General features: G+C 34.7%; 2 protein-coding genes and 1 pseudogene across 2 annotated transcripts; all 3 read left to right on the top strand.

Annotated features, from left to right (window-relative positions):
- Positions 1 to 3,186: 3,186 nt before the first annotated feature.
- On the top strand, positions 3,187 to 4,222 carry LOC107060697 (extensin-2-like). Its single transcript, XM_015308883.1, has one exon. It carries the CDS (start codon positions 3,187 to 3,189, stop codon positions 4,156 to 4,158), a length of 972 nt encoding a protein of 323 aa, XP_015164369.1. The 3' UTR covers positions 4,159 to 4,222.
- A 3,323-nt stretch (positions 4,223 to 7,545) lies between these two features.
- On the top strand, positions 7,546 to 15,720 carry LOC102590873 (extensin-2-like; annotated as a pseudogene).
- A 793-nt stretch (positions 15,721 to 16,513) lies between these two features.
- On the top strand, positions 16,514 to 17,002 carry LOC107060698 (uncharacterized). The gene has a single exon (XM_015308884.1). It carries the CDS (start codon positions 16,514 to 16,516, stop codon positions 17,000 to 17,002), a length of 489 nt encoding a protein of 162 aa, XP_015164370.1.
- Positions 17,003 to 17,189: the final 187 nt, after the last annotated feature.

The following is a 17,189-nucleotide window of genomic DNA, read 5'->3' on the forward strand; positions in this document are numbered from 1 at the left end:
TATGCAAATTTTGTTATAGCATACAAATATGAATTTTATGTTTCCTATATGTGAAAGTTGCTCTTTTAATTATTATAATTAGGGGTTCACGTAGGGATGACAATGGGGTGGGGCGGGGCTGGTTGAGCTTAACCCGTAAATTTTTTAATCTGCCCCACCTCGCCCTGCATAAAGTTTTTATTTTCAACTCAACCTGCTCCACCATGCATAGACCCACTCCGCATGAATCTGCCCGCATAATTTTGTAAAATTTTTTTTCTAATTAAGTTTGATATTAAAAAAAATATTCATATTTTCATTAAGTTGTATTAATTTAATAGGATTAAGTTTGATACTAAAATTAAAATTCATAAAAATAAATTCATCTTTTCATTAAGTTGTATTAATTTAATAGGAAATGACTTAAAATTTTATTTTTTAGAGGTCAATTGGGAAACACGTAAGAAATTAAATTATTTTTTATTGAACCATTTTCATTTACTATCTTGAATATTTTAGTAGCTTTAAATAAATTATTTTAATAAATAATGCTCTATCACTTTTATAACATGTAATAAGAATTAGAATTAAGTTTAAACCCACATAAAATCACATATACCCGCAATCTATTCCGTCCCGCATTAGTTTTAAAAAAACCACTTCAACCCGCCCCACATCACCTTAAACCCGTCCCGCCCGCATTCACCCTGCCCCATTGTCATCCTTACGTTCACGGATTTCGATCACTGAATTTACTATGAATAAAATTCAAAATTCACTATGTTGTATTGGAAGGAATAGACCATGACATTTTCAGTCCCATAAAAAATTGTCATATACAATCATATACTATATGAAACCATAGTTGTTATTAGTTATGAATGAGTGACATTATAGAACTTTCGATCATTGAATTTACTATGAATAAAATTCAAAATTCACTATTTTGTTCTAGAAGGAATAGACCGTGACATTTCCAGTCCCATAAAAAATTGTCATAGACAATCATATATATGAAACCAAAAGATAAATGTTCTCACCTTGGACATGTTTGCTTTCATAAGTAAATTATAAATAAATTTTGATGAAAACAAATATAAAATCTTTAAAATTATTTATAAAAATAATATACTACTATGTATGTATTATAATAAAATGGGAAAAGGGACGGATTTACCCCCGAACTTTAATAAATGGTACGTATATGCCCTCCGTTATACTTTGCGTCCACATAAGCCCCTGCCGTCCAATTATAGGTACACATATACCCCTCTCACTAACGGATCCCTAATTTTTTACACGCGTCTTAATCCTATTGAACTACCCGTTTGACCCCTTTTTTTAACCCATAACTTAACTATATGCCCCATAACCCAATACCCACCCAATTTCCTCTAAAATGAATCATAATTAAAATACCCAAATTAATCTTATTGGTCCCCGCGCATCCCATAGTATTAATTTGGGTATTTTAATTATGATTCATTTTAGAGGAAATTGGGTGGGTATTGGGTTATGGGGCGGATAGTTGGGTTATGGGTTAAAAAAAGTGGTCAAACGGGTAGTTCACTAGGATTAAGACATGTGTAAAAAAATAGGGGTCCGTTAGTGAGAGGGGTATATGTGTACCTATAATTGGACGGCAGGGGCTTATGTGGACGCAAAGTATAACGAAGGGCATATACATACCATTTATTAAAGTTCGGGGGTAAATCCGTCCCTTTTCCCTAATAAAATATATGTATATAATTTTTCAATTCGGTTCAGTTATTTCATGGTTCTTTTCGAACTAAGGCATAACTAGACCAAATACTATGAATTTTTAAAATCTAAAACCAAATCCAAATAAAATAGGTTTATTTAATTGGTTTGGATTGATTTTTATCCAAACCGTGAAGACCCTTATTATAATCATTTGTTTGGTTTCAAGCTTGTTTCTGTCTTTTCCATCTGCATTTGCACAATAGCGTTGATATATGACAGTACAGATTTGTTATCGTGCTGCTATATGGGTAAAGGTAACTGCTTCAAGTATTTTAGGTTGTTGAGGATTCTAATACTTATACATTGATTTTTTGTTGGTAGATTCTCAATTTGGTGAGGATAATTTTTTTTTCTCAAGGTAGGATTAAGGCTACATAACACTAATAATTTGATGTTTTAGATAGAATTAAGGGTTGTCAACCAATGAGGATTCTTTAAATTTTATACTTATCCCTACTGTGTCATGTAATCCCTCTTCAAACTCATGTCAAACACCTGCCTAACATAAGTCTACCAAGTTGTTTGCTTCAGTGCACGCACCTATATGGATATTAGGCTCGTGTTATGTTCAGTACTAAGTTCGTATGAATTCCAAGAGATTGTAGATCCTTTAAGGCAACTTTCCTCCATATGATTTTTGGTCTACCTTATTCCTCTTAACATATTCAGTTTTCATGTTGTGTACCCCTGCATTTGGTGTCCACTTAGGAGTAGGACATGATCAAACCATCTTCTTTTACTATCCCATGCCCTTTTTGCTTTTCTTTTTCCCCCTCTATCTGGGTGTAAATTCTACCTGATGTGATTACTTCTAATCTTGTCTAATCCGAAGGTATCTTTCTTTTTTCTTCGAATAAGCAATTCATATGCTAATTTTTAAAGAGACCATACGAATTGGCATTTTGTCCATTAGTACCATTAGTTATGTATGTTGTCATTAATTACATAAGCATTGTGTTTTAACTTTTCGAAATATCTGTGTTTTTCTGGTAGCTTTGTCATGGATGATGATCTTATATAGGCTTTGTTTGTATTGAAGCCCATTGCTGCTGATAGCTGTTGCATATATATTCTTCTTTTGAGATACGGGCAATGTCGAACACTTGATCATATGTCAACTTACAGATTTTGGCACTGAGAAAACAAGGAACATTTCTTTGTTCTGTGCATTATTGAGAAATAATCAGTCCTTGACTACTTTGTATTTCATATAAATTATTATTTGTCATCAAATAATGCCTCCCACTTAGTACTGATAAAAGTCTCTATTTGGACCTTGCTCTCAGCTTAGTGGGCAAGTGGGAAATTAAGAAGCTATTATTAATAATGTTGAGAAGGGTGTAATTATTTTCTCTATAAAAACGAGAGCTCCTTACTCAACTATGCAACCAAGTCTTAGTTCTGTCCTTTCCTTCTCTAAGTATATAGCGGTTCCAGTTCGAAATGAAAAGCTTAGGGAAGTTGGGACAATGGTCTTTTCTAACAGTTGCTTTGGCAATTTGCTTAATAGCCAGCACTGTTGTTGCTGATTACTCTTATGAGTATACTTCACCCTCACCTTCCCACAACTCTAACAAGTACTACAAATCACCATCTCCATCCAACTATCATGTGCCCACTCCTTATTACAAGAAACCTTATCCATCACACTACTACTACAAATCACCAGCACCTTCAAAGCACACCTATTACAAATCGCCATCACCAGCTAAATATTACAAGTCACATGTTCCTTCAAAGCATTACTACTACAAGTCACCCATTGTAACCAAGTATTACAAGTCACATGTTCCTTCAAAGCACTACTACAAGTCACCGGTTGCAACAAAGTATTACTACAAGTCCCCAACTCCTTCAAAGCATTATTACAAATCACCCGCTCCTTCTAAGTATGACTACAAGTCCCCATCGCCTGCAAAGTACTACAAGTCCCCATCGCCAGCAAAGTACTACAAGTCGCCTACTCCATCAACACACTACTACTACAAATCACCATCCCCAACAAAAAATTACAAATCACCCACTCCATCTAAATACTACAAGTCACCTTCACCAACAAAATATTACAAGTCGCCAGTTTACTACAAGTCACCTCCACCTCCACCAAAATACTACGAGCAACCGCCAACTTATTACAATTCTCCACCTCCACCATACTACCAAGAATCTACACCTTCCTATAAATCTTCTCCACCTCCTCCAAAGACCTATGAACAATCACCTACATACTACTCACCTCCACCACCACCGTACTACATAGAAACACCAACCTATGCCTCACCGCCACCACCTGAGAAGTACGAGGAACCTGTCACCTATGCTTCACCACCACCACCTGAGAAGTACGAGGAACCTGCCACCTATTCTTCACCTCCACCCCCATCACCATCTCCCCCACCACCAACCTATTACTAGTAGTCAAATCCATTATTTTCAATCATTTTCCACCACCTTTGGGATTTTCAATTTCCTTTTATGCTTCCTAAATGACCGGCTTTGATTGTTGTGTGTTCCTTTTGTATTAATAACTTTGTAATATTTATCTTTGGAGATTTAAGTAAGATCCTTGAGATCTCCATCAATTTGATTTATTGTATCAAGATTTTATTTTGGTGTAATTTATCATGAATTCTACTTTTGTTTAATATTGTTTGTTCTAATTGACTGAATTCTTACGCATATGCATATTTTGTTTTTACCAATTATTTTTCTGAAAGGATTTATCGATGGGAAATAAGCCATAAGACATAGCATTGATCTGAAAAGGTGAAATTATAAAATGAATAAATACACCAGGAATTAACGCTATGTAACACAATAATCTTCACTTTTCATAAAAATAATAATAATTGTAACTGTATTTCCATTTTCTTTTTTATTTCTCATAATAAATAAGTATGTTTATTAATAAATATAAATTCGAATAATCTCAAACAAAGAACAAATAGTAATTTACCACAAAGCTTACGACTAGTATAATATAGGAATAAATAATATAAAATACTTGTTTTTACCTTATAAATTTGAAAATTATTTCGTAATATCTTTCAATATTGAAATCGATACTACAAAATAAATGAGATATATAAAGTTAGGTAACTAAAATAATTGAAATCATAAGGATACTCTTATACATTAAAGTATACTACTCGTACTTACTATAATATATACGATAAAGAATAAAAAATGTTGCATTTTACCTTCTAAATATGAAAATTGTTTTTCAATATTATTTTAAAATGGACACTACAATTACCGGTGCTATTTCAACTTCTCCCGCCGGTTGATGTTTCCGTCGCCGGTCGCCGGTCGCCGCTGGTCTATGCTCCCTCGCTTGCTGCGTCAATGGCTCCTTCCTTATTACTCCTATGTTTCTGTCTACTTGTAGGTTCTTTCCCTTGCCTTTTCTGCTCTTTTGACAATTTTCTGAGCTATTTCAATCATTCGTTTGGTTTCGAGCTTATTTTATCTGTCTTTCCCCCTGCATTTGCACAGTAGTGTTGATATATGACTGTACAGATTTGTTATCAAGCTGTTATAGGGGTAAAGGTAACTGCTTTAAGTATTTTGGATTGTCGAGGATTCTAATACTTATACATTTTCCGTTGGTATATTCTCAATTTGGTAAGGATAAGTATTTTGCTTGAAATGCCTAGGTTCCATTCCCCTGCCAATAGTCTCCCTTAGTTGGCATTGTTTATGTTCAGTGTAAGTGCTCTTCGGACTTCGAGGACTGTGGCATACATTGATCCTGGATTTAGGTTACGTGGCCTTTTCTTTATCAGCAACAACTATTACGCTTCAATGTCAACTAGTTAGGGTCAGCTATATGAGTCCCCATTCACCATTTCTGTCCCTATAGTATTTTTTTATTTTTTTTCATTTCAATACTTATATGAGTCCTCATAGAAGATGCACGGATGTCCCAGTGAGGAGGCGTGAGAGATTGACTATGGTGGTTATGAGGAGAGGTATAGGTAGGTCGAAGAAGTATTAGGAGAGGTGACACATCTGTATCTTACTGAGGACATGACCCCCTAGATAGTAAGATATGTAAGTTGAGGATTAGGTAAGGTTAGTGAATAGTCAAGTGTTGTCTTGTTTCCTTATGTTGTTGCTACAGTTCTCTTCTCCATTGTTTTGGGTATGACTTCTACGCTACTGTATTTGCTTTACATACTTGATTTGTGTTATCTTTTACTTGAGCCGATGGTCTACGGGAAACAACCTCTTTACTTTGTCTCAAGGTACGGTTAAGGGTGCGTACACACCACGTTCCCCAGACGGGATTACATTGGGTATGTTGTTGTTGTAATACTGTTTGATTTGATCTTTTAGATAAAATTAAGGGTTCTCCACCAATAAAGATTCTTAAATTATGTACTTATCCCTACTCTATCATGTAATCCCTCTCCAAACTAAGAAGACTCACATCAAACACCGGCCTAATGTAAGTGTACCAAGTTGTGTTATGTAAGTGCGAAATAGTTTTTTCACTTCGCCTCAGTTAAGTGGCTTCACTGCACACACCTATATGGATATTAGGCTTGTGTTGTGTTCAATACTAAGTTCGTATGAAATCCAAGAGATTGTAGATCCTTTAAGGCAACTTTCCTCCATATGATTTTTGGTCTACCTTATTCCCCTTAACATATTCAGTTTTCATGTTGTGTACCCCTGCATTTGGTGTCCACGTAGGAGTAGGACATGATCAAACCATCTTCTTTTACTATCCCATACCATTTTTTCTTTTCTTTTTTGTCCTCTATCTGTGTGCAAATTCTACCTGATGTGATTACTTCTAATCTCGTCTTTGTTCATGAAAAAAGAAAAAAATATAATGCTAAGGTATAAGTACAGACTACTAATGCTTTTTTCGAATAAGCAATTCATATGCTAATTCTAAAAGAGACCATGGGAATTTGCTTTTTCTCCAAGAAGGATGATCATGGGGAGCATCATTGAAGAAGTTGTGTAAAGAACACCCTCTACTTCATGCACCATAAATCATCTGATGAATGTGATTTTTCAGCTAGATGTTTGGCCTTGCACTATGCTCTACTTCTCTTGTCTGGTTTTTATCTGGTCTTGAGAGAGGTATAGGAGTTACTGCCTCATTTGTTAATTTTAAACACATCTGAGCAAAAAATGTGGAAGTTTCATTTTACAAGTCGAAGTGTAAAAGATCAAGCTAGTTAGTTACCCAAATAAATACAATCAAAGTCACTTAAACCTTATCAGATAACAGTAAAATAAGTCGGTCTTTATTTTGGTTGGAAGTTTTGTTCCTTCATTTGTTTAATCTCTTGTACTCGAGGTGACATATTATCCAAATAGGTTTCTTGTTGTATTGATCTGAGAAGAGTTAATCTGAAACCAAATCAAACTGACAATATGTATGGCATTTCTTAAATTTTAACACATTGGAAATTTATAACATAAACATATTGTAACAATTTTCAAAATCTGTGCTTTCTGGTAGCTTTAACATGATCTTATATAGATAGGAGCTCAGTGCTGATAGCCGTTGAATTTTTGTTTCTTCTGCTTTTATTTTGAGATAGGGGCAATGTCAAACCCTAGATTATAAAGTCAACCTACAGATTCTGGCATTGAGAAAACAACAAAGAAAAAGCCCCCGTTTATTGTTAACTACTTTCTGGTATATAGATCCTCTTTTTTTTTATTTTAATTATCATTCGTCAGCAGATAATGCCTCCCACTTAGTATTGATCAGGTCTTTATTAGGACCTTGCTCTCAGCTTAGTGGGCAAGTGGACAACTTAGCTGCTGTTACATTAGTGCTGAGAAGGGTGTCACTTTGCTCTATAAAAACCAGAGTTCCCTACTCAATTATGCAACACAAGTCCTTAATTTATCCTTCACTTCTCTGGGTACAGTTTGTTCCAAATCAAAATGGAAAACTTAGGGAAGTTGGGGAAATGGTCTTTTCTAACAGTTGCTTTGGCAATTTGCTTAGTAGCCTGCACTGTTGTTGCTGATTACTCTTATGGGTATACTTCTCCCTCACCTTTTCACAACTCTAACAAGTACTACAAATCACCATCTCCATCGAACTATCATGTACCCACTCCTTATTACAAGAAACCGTATCCATCACATTATTACTACAAATCACTAGCACCTTTAAGGCACACTTAGTACAAGTCACCATCACCAGCAAAATATTACAAATCACACTTTCCAACAAAATATTACAAGTCACATGTTCCTTCAAAGCATTACTACAAATCGCCTGCTCCTTCAAAGCATTTTTACAAGTCACCCACTCCTTCAGAGCATTACTACAAGTCCCCATCGCCCGTAAAGTACTACAAATCCCCAGCGCCTGCTAAGTACTACAAGTCCCCATCACCCACAAAGTATTATAAGTCTCCCTCACCAACAAAGTACTACAAGTCGCCTACTCCGTCTACACGCTATTACTACAAGTCACCATCCCTAACAAAATATTACAAATCACCCACTCCATTTAAATACTACAAGTCTCCTTCACCAACAAAATATTACAAGTCACCAGTTTATTACAAGTCTACCCCACCACCTTACGAGAAATCACCTTCGTACTACAAGTCACCTCCACCTCCACCAAAATACTATGAGCAATCACCTAAGTACTACAAGTCACCTCCACCCCCACCAAAATACTATGAACAATCACCATCATCTTACAAATCTCCACCACCTCCACCAAAATACTACGAGCAATCACCAACTTATTATAGCTCTCCACCTCCACCATATTACCAAGAATCAACACCTTCTTATAAATCTCCTCCACCTCCTCCAAAATCCTATGAGCAATCACCTGCAACCTACACATCACCACCTCCACCAAAGACCTATGAACAATCACCATCATACTATTCACCCCCACCCCCACCATACTACAAGCAAACACCAACCTATGCCTCACCACCCCCACCTGAGAAATACGAGCCATCTGTCACCTATGCTTCACCTCCACCCCCATCACCATCTCCCCCACCGCCAACCTACTAGTAACATTCAAATCATTCTCTTCAATCATTTCTCACCATCTCTATGACCTATTAACTCTCTTTCATCCTCTATTGGAATATTTCCATTTCCTTTGCCGAAATTTTATGTTTCCAAAAAAGATCGACTTCGCTTGTTGTATGTTTTTTTGTTTTAGTAATTTGTAATATTTATCATTTGAGATTTAAGAAAGATCCTTGAGATCTCCATTAGTTTGGCTTATTGTATCAAGATTCTATTCTTGTGTAATTCATCAAGAATTCTACTTTGCTCAGTATTATCTTCTCTTTGTTTAATATTTCTGAGAGGGCATCTCAGAGCATTGTCTCTAGAGGATTTTCTTCTCAATTATGGTTTATTACTTATTTACTAAAAAAATTTAACAAGACAAAAGAAAAAGAATGACGAAAGGTGGAAAATATGTTCATTGACAGCCTATTTTCTTCTTTGACTTAGTGGCTATGGCTGTATTTTGGATTGTAATTATCAGCTTTTGAGAAATAAATTATATTAAATAACCAATAAACAAAAAAATAAAGTAATTAGGAAAATTTTAATCTAGGCGCATGCATATTTTTTTCCCATTATTTTTCTTAAAAAGAGAATTATCAGTGGAAATAAATCAATTGATATAATGTTGTTGATCTTAACAGGGTTGAATTACAAAATAAATGAAGACTCCACCATGAATTATCCCTATGTAAGAACTCGTGTGGATGAGTTGATTGTAAATAACTGATAAAGTTTTAAGTGCCGAAAACATTTTAAAGTGCTGAAATCAATAAATAGTTATATGTTTGGATATTATTGTTGAAATAAAAAATGTTGATAAGTTGTTCTTTTGTTACAATGACTAGAATATCCTTAAAAATATTATAATTTAAAACTATTCTTATAAGAAACGACAGATACAAGATGAAGAGGAAGTTAGGAATTTTGTTTTGGGAAAGATACTTTGAAAATTAGAAAAAATAAGTAAAATACTAGGTCAAACCAAAAGTCTTTATAAGGTGAAAAATCACAAATGGGGATGACAACTTATGGCTTTTGACTGATTTAAACTTATAAGTATTTTGGTGTTTACGAAGCGCTTCTTAAGTCTACACAACCAGCCCATTAGCACATCCAAACAAATGTTAGAGTATGTGGAGATTGCCATAAATGCAATGAAGTTTAAATCAGCAGTGGAGAGAAGAGAGATAATCTTTAGAGATTCTAATCATTTTCACCATATTAGAGATGGGCTCTGCTCCTGCAATGACTATTGGTGAAAGTCTTAACACTGTCAACTATGATCTTATTGGCACACCCTAACCAAAGTAGCAAACAGGACTAGAATACTAATGATCATTCAGTTGTATGTGGCGATGGGCATAGTTCTATAAAGCAATGTATCTCTAATCATGTAGAGAAGTACATAATGTAACCGTCTACTTCATGTACCATTAGTCGTCTGATGAATGTGATTTTTTAGTAAGATGCTTGGGATTGCACTATGCTCTACTTCTTTTTGTCTGGGCTTTATCTGGTCGAGAGAGGGAGAGAATTTACTGCCTCATTTTATTAATTATAAACACATCTGAGTAAGAAATGTGAAAATTTTATACAGAGTCAGAACTGAGAAAGATCAAGCTTGTTCGTTAATCAAATAAGTTCTGCAATCAAAGTCACTCAAACTATCAGTTAAATAAGTCGGTATCTATTTTGGCTGGAAGTTTTGTTCTTTCTTTTGTTAATTCTCTTGAGATCTCTTGTATTCAAGGTGACATTGTCCAACTAGGTTTCTTGTGGTATTAATCTGAAAAGAGTTGATCTGAAACCGAACCAAACTGACAATATGCATAGCATTTCTTAATTTTTTGTACATTATAGGAAATTTATTTCATAAACATTTTGTTAACAATTTTGAAAATTTCTGTGTTTTGTGGTAACTTTGATGTAATGTTATATAGACTTTGTTTGTGTAAGAGCCCATTGCTGATAGTCGTTGCATTATTGTTCAAAATTTTGCTTTTCTTTTGAGATAGAAGCAACGTCATCATAAGTCAACTTACAGATTCTGGCATTGAGAAAACAACAAAGGAAATGCCTCCATTTCTTTGTTCTGTGTATTGTGAAGAAATAGTCAATCTTTAAATACTTTCTGTTAAATATATCTATCCTCTTTGTTTTTATTTTTGATATTTTATTTGTCAGCAGATAATGTCTCCCACTTAGCATTGATAAAAGTCTGTATTTGGACCTTGATCTCAGCTTAGTGGGCAAGTGGGCAATTAAGAAACTATTATTACATTAATGTTGATAAGGGTGTTATTTTTTTCTCTATAAAAACCAGAGCTCCCTACTCAACTATGCAACACAAGTCTTAGTTCTGTCCCTTCCTTCTCTAAGTATATAGTGGTTCCAGTTCAAAATGAAAAGCTTAGGGAAGTTGGGACAATGGTCTTTTCTAACAGTTGCTTTGGCAATTTGCTTAATAGCCAGCACTGTAGTTGCTGATTACTCTTATGAGTATACTTCACCCTCACCTTCTCACAACTCTAACAAGTATTACAAATCACCATCTCCATCCAACTATCATGTGCCCACTCCTTATTACAAGAAACCTTATCCATCACACTACTACTACAAAACACCAGCACCTTCAAAGCACACCTATTACAAATCGCCATCACCAGCTAAATATTACAAGTCACATGTTCCTTCAATGCATTACTACAAGTCACCCATTGTAACAAAGTATTACAAGTCACATGTTCCTTCAAAGCACTACTACAAGTCACCGGTTGCAACAAAGTATTACTACAAGTCCCCAACTCCTTCAAAGCACTACTATAACTCACCAGTTGCAACAAAGTATTACAAGTCTCCTACTCCTTCAAATCATTATTACAAGTCACCCTCTCCTTCAAAGTATTACTACAAGTCCCCAACTCCATCAAAGAGCTACTACAAATCTCCATCACCCGCAAAGTATTACAAGTCGCCAACTCCATCAACACATTATTACTACAAGTCGCCTTCACCAACAAAATATTACAAGTCACCAGTTTACTACAAGTCTCCTCCACCACCACCAACTTATTACGAGAAATCACCTTCGTACTACAAGTCACCTCCACCTCCACCAAAATACTATGAGCAATCACCTTCTTACTACAACTCACCTCCTCCCCCACCAAAATACTATGAACAATCACCATTATCTTACAAATCTCCACCACCTCCACCAAAATACTACGAGCAATCACCAACTTATTACAAGTCTCCACCTCCACCATACTACTCAGAATCTACACCTTCCTATAAATCTCCTCCACCTCCTCCAAAATCCTACGAACAATCACCTTCGACCTACAATTCACCACCTCCTCCAAAGACCTATGAACAATCCCCATCATACTATTCACCACCACCACCACCACCACCATACTACGAGCAAACACCAACCTATGCCTCACCACCACCACCTGAGAAATACGAGCAATCCGTCACCTATGCTTCTCCTCCACCCCCGTCACCAACCTACTAACATTCAAATCATTATCATCAATCATTTCCCATCATCTCCATGACCTATTAACTCTCTTTCATCCTTCATCGGAAGATTTTCACTTCCTTTGCCAAACAAATTGTGTTTCCAAATATGACCGGCTTTGCTTGTTGTATGTTCTTTTGTTTTAATAATATGTAATATTTATTCTTGGAGATTTAAGTAAGATCGTTGAGATCTCCATCAGTTTGGCTTATTGTATCAAGATTTTTTATTTTTTTTTGTGTATTTCATCAAGAATTATACTTTGCTCAATACAATCTTCTCTTTGTCTAATATATCTGAGGGGCATCTCAGTTTATTGTCTCTAGATGATTTTCTTCTCAATTATGGTTTATAACTTATTTATTACAAAAGGTAAACAAGACAAAAGAAAAAAGAATGAGGAAAGGTGCAAGATATGTCCGTGCACAACAAATTTTCTTGTTTGACTTAGTGTCTATTACTGTATTTTGGATTGTTATTGTACTTATCAGCTTTTGAGAAATAAATCATATAAAATAAACATAACAATAAAGGAATTAGGAGAATTTTAATTTAGGGGTATGCATCTTTTTTTACCATTATTTTTCTTAGAGAATTATCAGTGGGAAATAAATCAAATGATATAATGTGATCTTTAAAGGTTGAATTACAAAATAAATAAAGACTCCATGAATTAGCCCTATGTAAGAGCCCGTTTAGATTAATTGATTGTAAATAACTAATAAATTTTAAGTACTGGAACTGATTTTATAATTGAATAATTACGTGTTTGGATAGAATTGTTGGAATAAAAAATGTTCTTTTGTTAGAATGATTAGAATATCCTTAAATTTTTTATAAAATGTTATAATTTAGGAGTATTCTTGTAAAGAAGAGGAAGAACAATGGGATACAAAATGAAGAGAAAGTTAGGAGTTTTGTTTTGAGAAAGATACTTTGAAAATTAGAAAAAAAAATATTAAGGATAAAATAGTAAAATATTTTATCGAAGCAAAAGTGTAAGGTGCAAAATCATAAGTTGGTGATGGCCAACTATGGCTTTTGATTGATTTAACTTACAAATACTTGACTTATAAGTACTTTGGTGTTTACCAAACTCATAGTAAGCCTACACAACCAGCCCATTAGTGTTCATTTAGTACTCAATCCCATTATTCACAAGCATCTAATAGTTCGGAAGTCATATATACAGAATGAAACCATATGATGTGCACATCCATTTTTCTGCTGTATTTTGTATACCCAGCTTGTTTCGTGTAATTAGTAAAACCAATTTTCTTTTTGGAAATTTAAACAACTAGGGAATTGAAGGATGAGCACCATGAAGAAGTCCTGAAAAGAACACCGTCTGCTTAATGTACCATATGTCTTCAGATGAATGTGATTTTTCAGCGAGATGTTTGGCATGGCACTATGCTCTACTTCTCTTGTCTGGTCGAGAGAGGAGTTACTGCCTCAGTCGTTAATTTTAAACACATCTGAGCAAGAAATGTGAAAAATTTATAGAGTCAGAAGTGATGCAAACCTATCAGATAGCAGTTAAATAAGTCTTATCTATTTTGGTTGGAAGCTTTGTTCCTTCTTTTGTTTAATCTCTTCAGAGTTGAGATCACTTGTATGCAAGGTGACATATTATCCAACTAGGTTTCTTGTGGTATTAATCTGAAAAGAGTTGATCTGAAACTGAACCGAACTGCCAATATGTATAGCATTTCTTAATTTTTAACACATAGGAACTTTATGATAGTAACATTTTGTAACAATTTTCGAAATTTCTGTTTTTTCTGGTCACTTTGACGTGATCTCATATAGACTTTGTTGGTATAGGAGCCCCATTGCTGATGGCCATTACAGTATTGTTCTTCTTCTGCTTTTATTTTGAGATGGGGACAATGCCCAATGCCAAACTCTAGATTATAAGTCAACTTACAGATTCTGGCATTGAGAAAACAACAAAGAAAATGCCCCCATTTCTTTGTTCTGTTTATTGTTAAGAAATAGTCTATCTTTAACTACTTTCTTGTGCATATATCCTCTTTGTTTATATTTTTTAAATATTTTATTTGAATTATCATTTGTCAGCAGATAATGGCTACCACTTAGTACGGATTAAAGTTTTTATTTGGACCTTGCTCTCAGATTAGTGGGCAAGTGGGCAACTAAAGCTATTACATTAATGTTGAAAATAGCGTCATTTTGCTCTATAAAAATCAGAGCTCCCTATTCAGCTATGCAACACAAGTCTTTAGTTCTATCCTTCACTTCTCCAAGTATAATTTGTTACAAATCAAAATGGAAAGCTTAGGGAAGTTGGGGAAATGGTCTTTTCTAACCGTTGCTTTGGCAATTTGCTTAGTAGCCAGCACAGTTGTTGCTGATTACTCTTCTGAGTATACTTCACCCTCACCTTCTCACAACTCTAACAAGTATTACAAATCACCATCTCCATCCAACTATCATGTGCCCACTCCTTATTACAAGAAACCTTATTCCATCACATTATTACTACAAGTCACCAGCACCTTCAAAGCACGCTTATTACAAATCGCCATCACCAACAAAATATTACAAGTCACATGTTCCTTCAAAGCATTACTACAAGTCACCCATTGTAACCAAGTATTACAAGTCACGTGTTCCTTCAAAGCACTACTACAAGTCACCGGTTGCAACAAAGTATTACTACAAGTCCCCAACTCCTTCAAAGCATTATTACAAATCACCCACTCCTTCTAAGTATTACTACAAGTCCCCATCGCCCGCAAAGTACTACAAGTCCCCATCTCCAGCAAAGTACTACAAGTCACCTACTCCATCAACACACTATTACTACAAATCACCATCCCCAACAAAATATTACAAATCACCCACTCCATCTAAATACTACAAGTCACCTTCACCAACAAAATATTACAAGTCGCCAGTTTACTACAAGTCACCTCCACCTCCACCAAAATACTACGAGCAACCACCAACTTATTACAATTCTCCACCTCCACCATACTACCAAGAATCTACACCTTCCTATAAATCTTCTCCACCTCCTCCAAAGACCTATGAACAATCACCTACATACTACTCACCTCCACCACCACCATACTACAAAGAAACACCAACCTATGCCTCACCGCCTCCACCTGAGAAGTACAAGGAACCTGTCACCTATGCTTCACCGCCGCCACCTGAGAAGTACGAGGAACCTGCCACCTATGCTTCACCTCCACCCCCATCACCATCTCCCCCACCACCAACCTATTACTAGTAGTCAAATCCATTATTTTCAATCATTTTCCACCACCTTTGGGGTTTTCCATTTCCTTTTATGCTTCCTAAAATGATTGGCTTTGATTGTCGTGTGTTCCTTTTGTATTAATAATTCGTAATATTTATCTTTGGAGATTTAAGTAAGATCCTTGAGATCTCCATCAATTTGATTTATTGTATCAAGATTTTATTTTGGTGTAATTTATCATGAATTCTACTTTGTTTAATACTATATCATCTTTGTTTCATATTGTTTGTTCTAATTGACTGAATTCTTACGCATATGCATATTTTGTTTTTTTCCAATTATTTTTCTGAAAGGATTTATCGATAGGAAATAAGACCATCTCCAACCAACCTCTATTTTACTCTCCATTCTTTATATTTGGTGAGTAAAATAGAGAATAAGCACTCCAACCCACCTCCAAATCACCCTCTATTCTTCAAATTTAGAGAGTTGAATCTACTATTCACACTCTCTATTTCACTTTTTCATTATTTTATTATTATTTCTATTACTTTCTAATTAACATATTATTTTACATATAATTTCATTAATTAAATATCTAATATTCATAATTCTTTTTTAAATGTAATATAATTTTTTTTTAAAATATTATTTAATATATATTATTTTAATTTCAAATTAATAGTATATTAAATATTTTTCTAATTTTCGTGAATAATAAAATTTTATTTTATTATTAATTTTCATTATAAAGAATACGCAAAATTAAAATGGCAAGATGAAAAAATTTAATTTAAAAATACAATACATGATATGATAATTTAAATACAAGATAACAATACAATATAATACATAAAATAATAATTTAAATACAAGATAAAATACAATACAATACATAATAATTAATTGATCACAACAATAAATTTAGAAATCCGGTAGGCCGTTTCCAGATTTAGCACTATTCAGAAAAAAATTAGGATATGATTCCGAGAATTGTTGCGATTGTGGTTGTGATAGCGGTTGTGGCTGCGGTTGTGATTGTCGATTTATTTTTTCAAGTATTCATTGTTGTTCTCGTTGCAGGTAATCACGAATTTGGATCACTAATAGTTTCTACTGTAGAGATTTTTGGTGAGCGATATTTGAGATCACCAACACCTAACGATGTTGCGAGGCTTCTACACATTGGTGAGCAGCGTGGTTTCCCAGAAATGTTAGGTAGTCTAGATTGCATGCACTGGAAATGGAAAAATTGTCCAACAGCATGGGCTGGGCAATACGCAGGTCGTAGCAGATCACCAACAATTATTCTTGAAGCTGTTGCTGACTATGACCTTTGGATATGGCATGCTTATTTTGGTTTGCTTGGCACCAATAACGATATTAATATTTTAGAGTCATCACATTTATTTTCCAATCTTGCTAGCGGTATTGTGCCTCCCACCCATTATGTTATTCAAGGAAAATAATACGATATGGGTTATTACTTAGCTAATGGTATATATCCTAAATGGTCTACAATTACTCAAACTATTCGTGATCCTCATTCCCAACAAAAGAAATATTTCGCGATGAAACAAGAATCGTGCCGAAAAGATGTTGAACGTGCATTCGGAGTTTTGCAATCACGTTTTGCAATTATTGCAGGACCGTCAC

Source organism: Solanum tuberosum, unplaced genomic scaffold (assembly GCF_000226075.1).
Source record: "Solanum tuberosum cultivar DM 1-3 516 R44 unplaced genomic scaffold, SolTub_3.0 scf00092, whole genome shotgun sequence".
NCBI classification, from domain to species: Eukaryota; Viridiplantae; Streptophyta; class Magnoliopsida; order Solanales; family Solanaceae; genus Solanum; species Solanum tuberosum.

Coding starts and splice junctions, on each gene's coding strand:
- LOC107060698 (XM_015308884.1), top strand. CDS start 16,514: ATGATTCCGAGAATTGTTGCGATTGTGGTTGTGATAGCGGTTGTGGCT.
- LOC107060697 (XM_015308883.1), top strand. CDS start 3,187: ATGAAAAGCTTAGGGAAGTTGGGACAATGGTCTTTTCTAACAGTTGCT.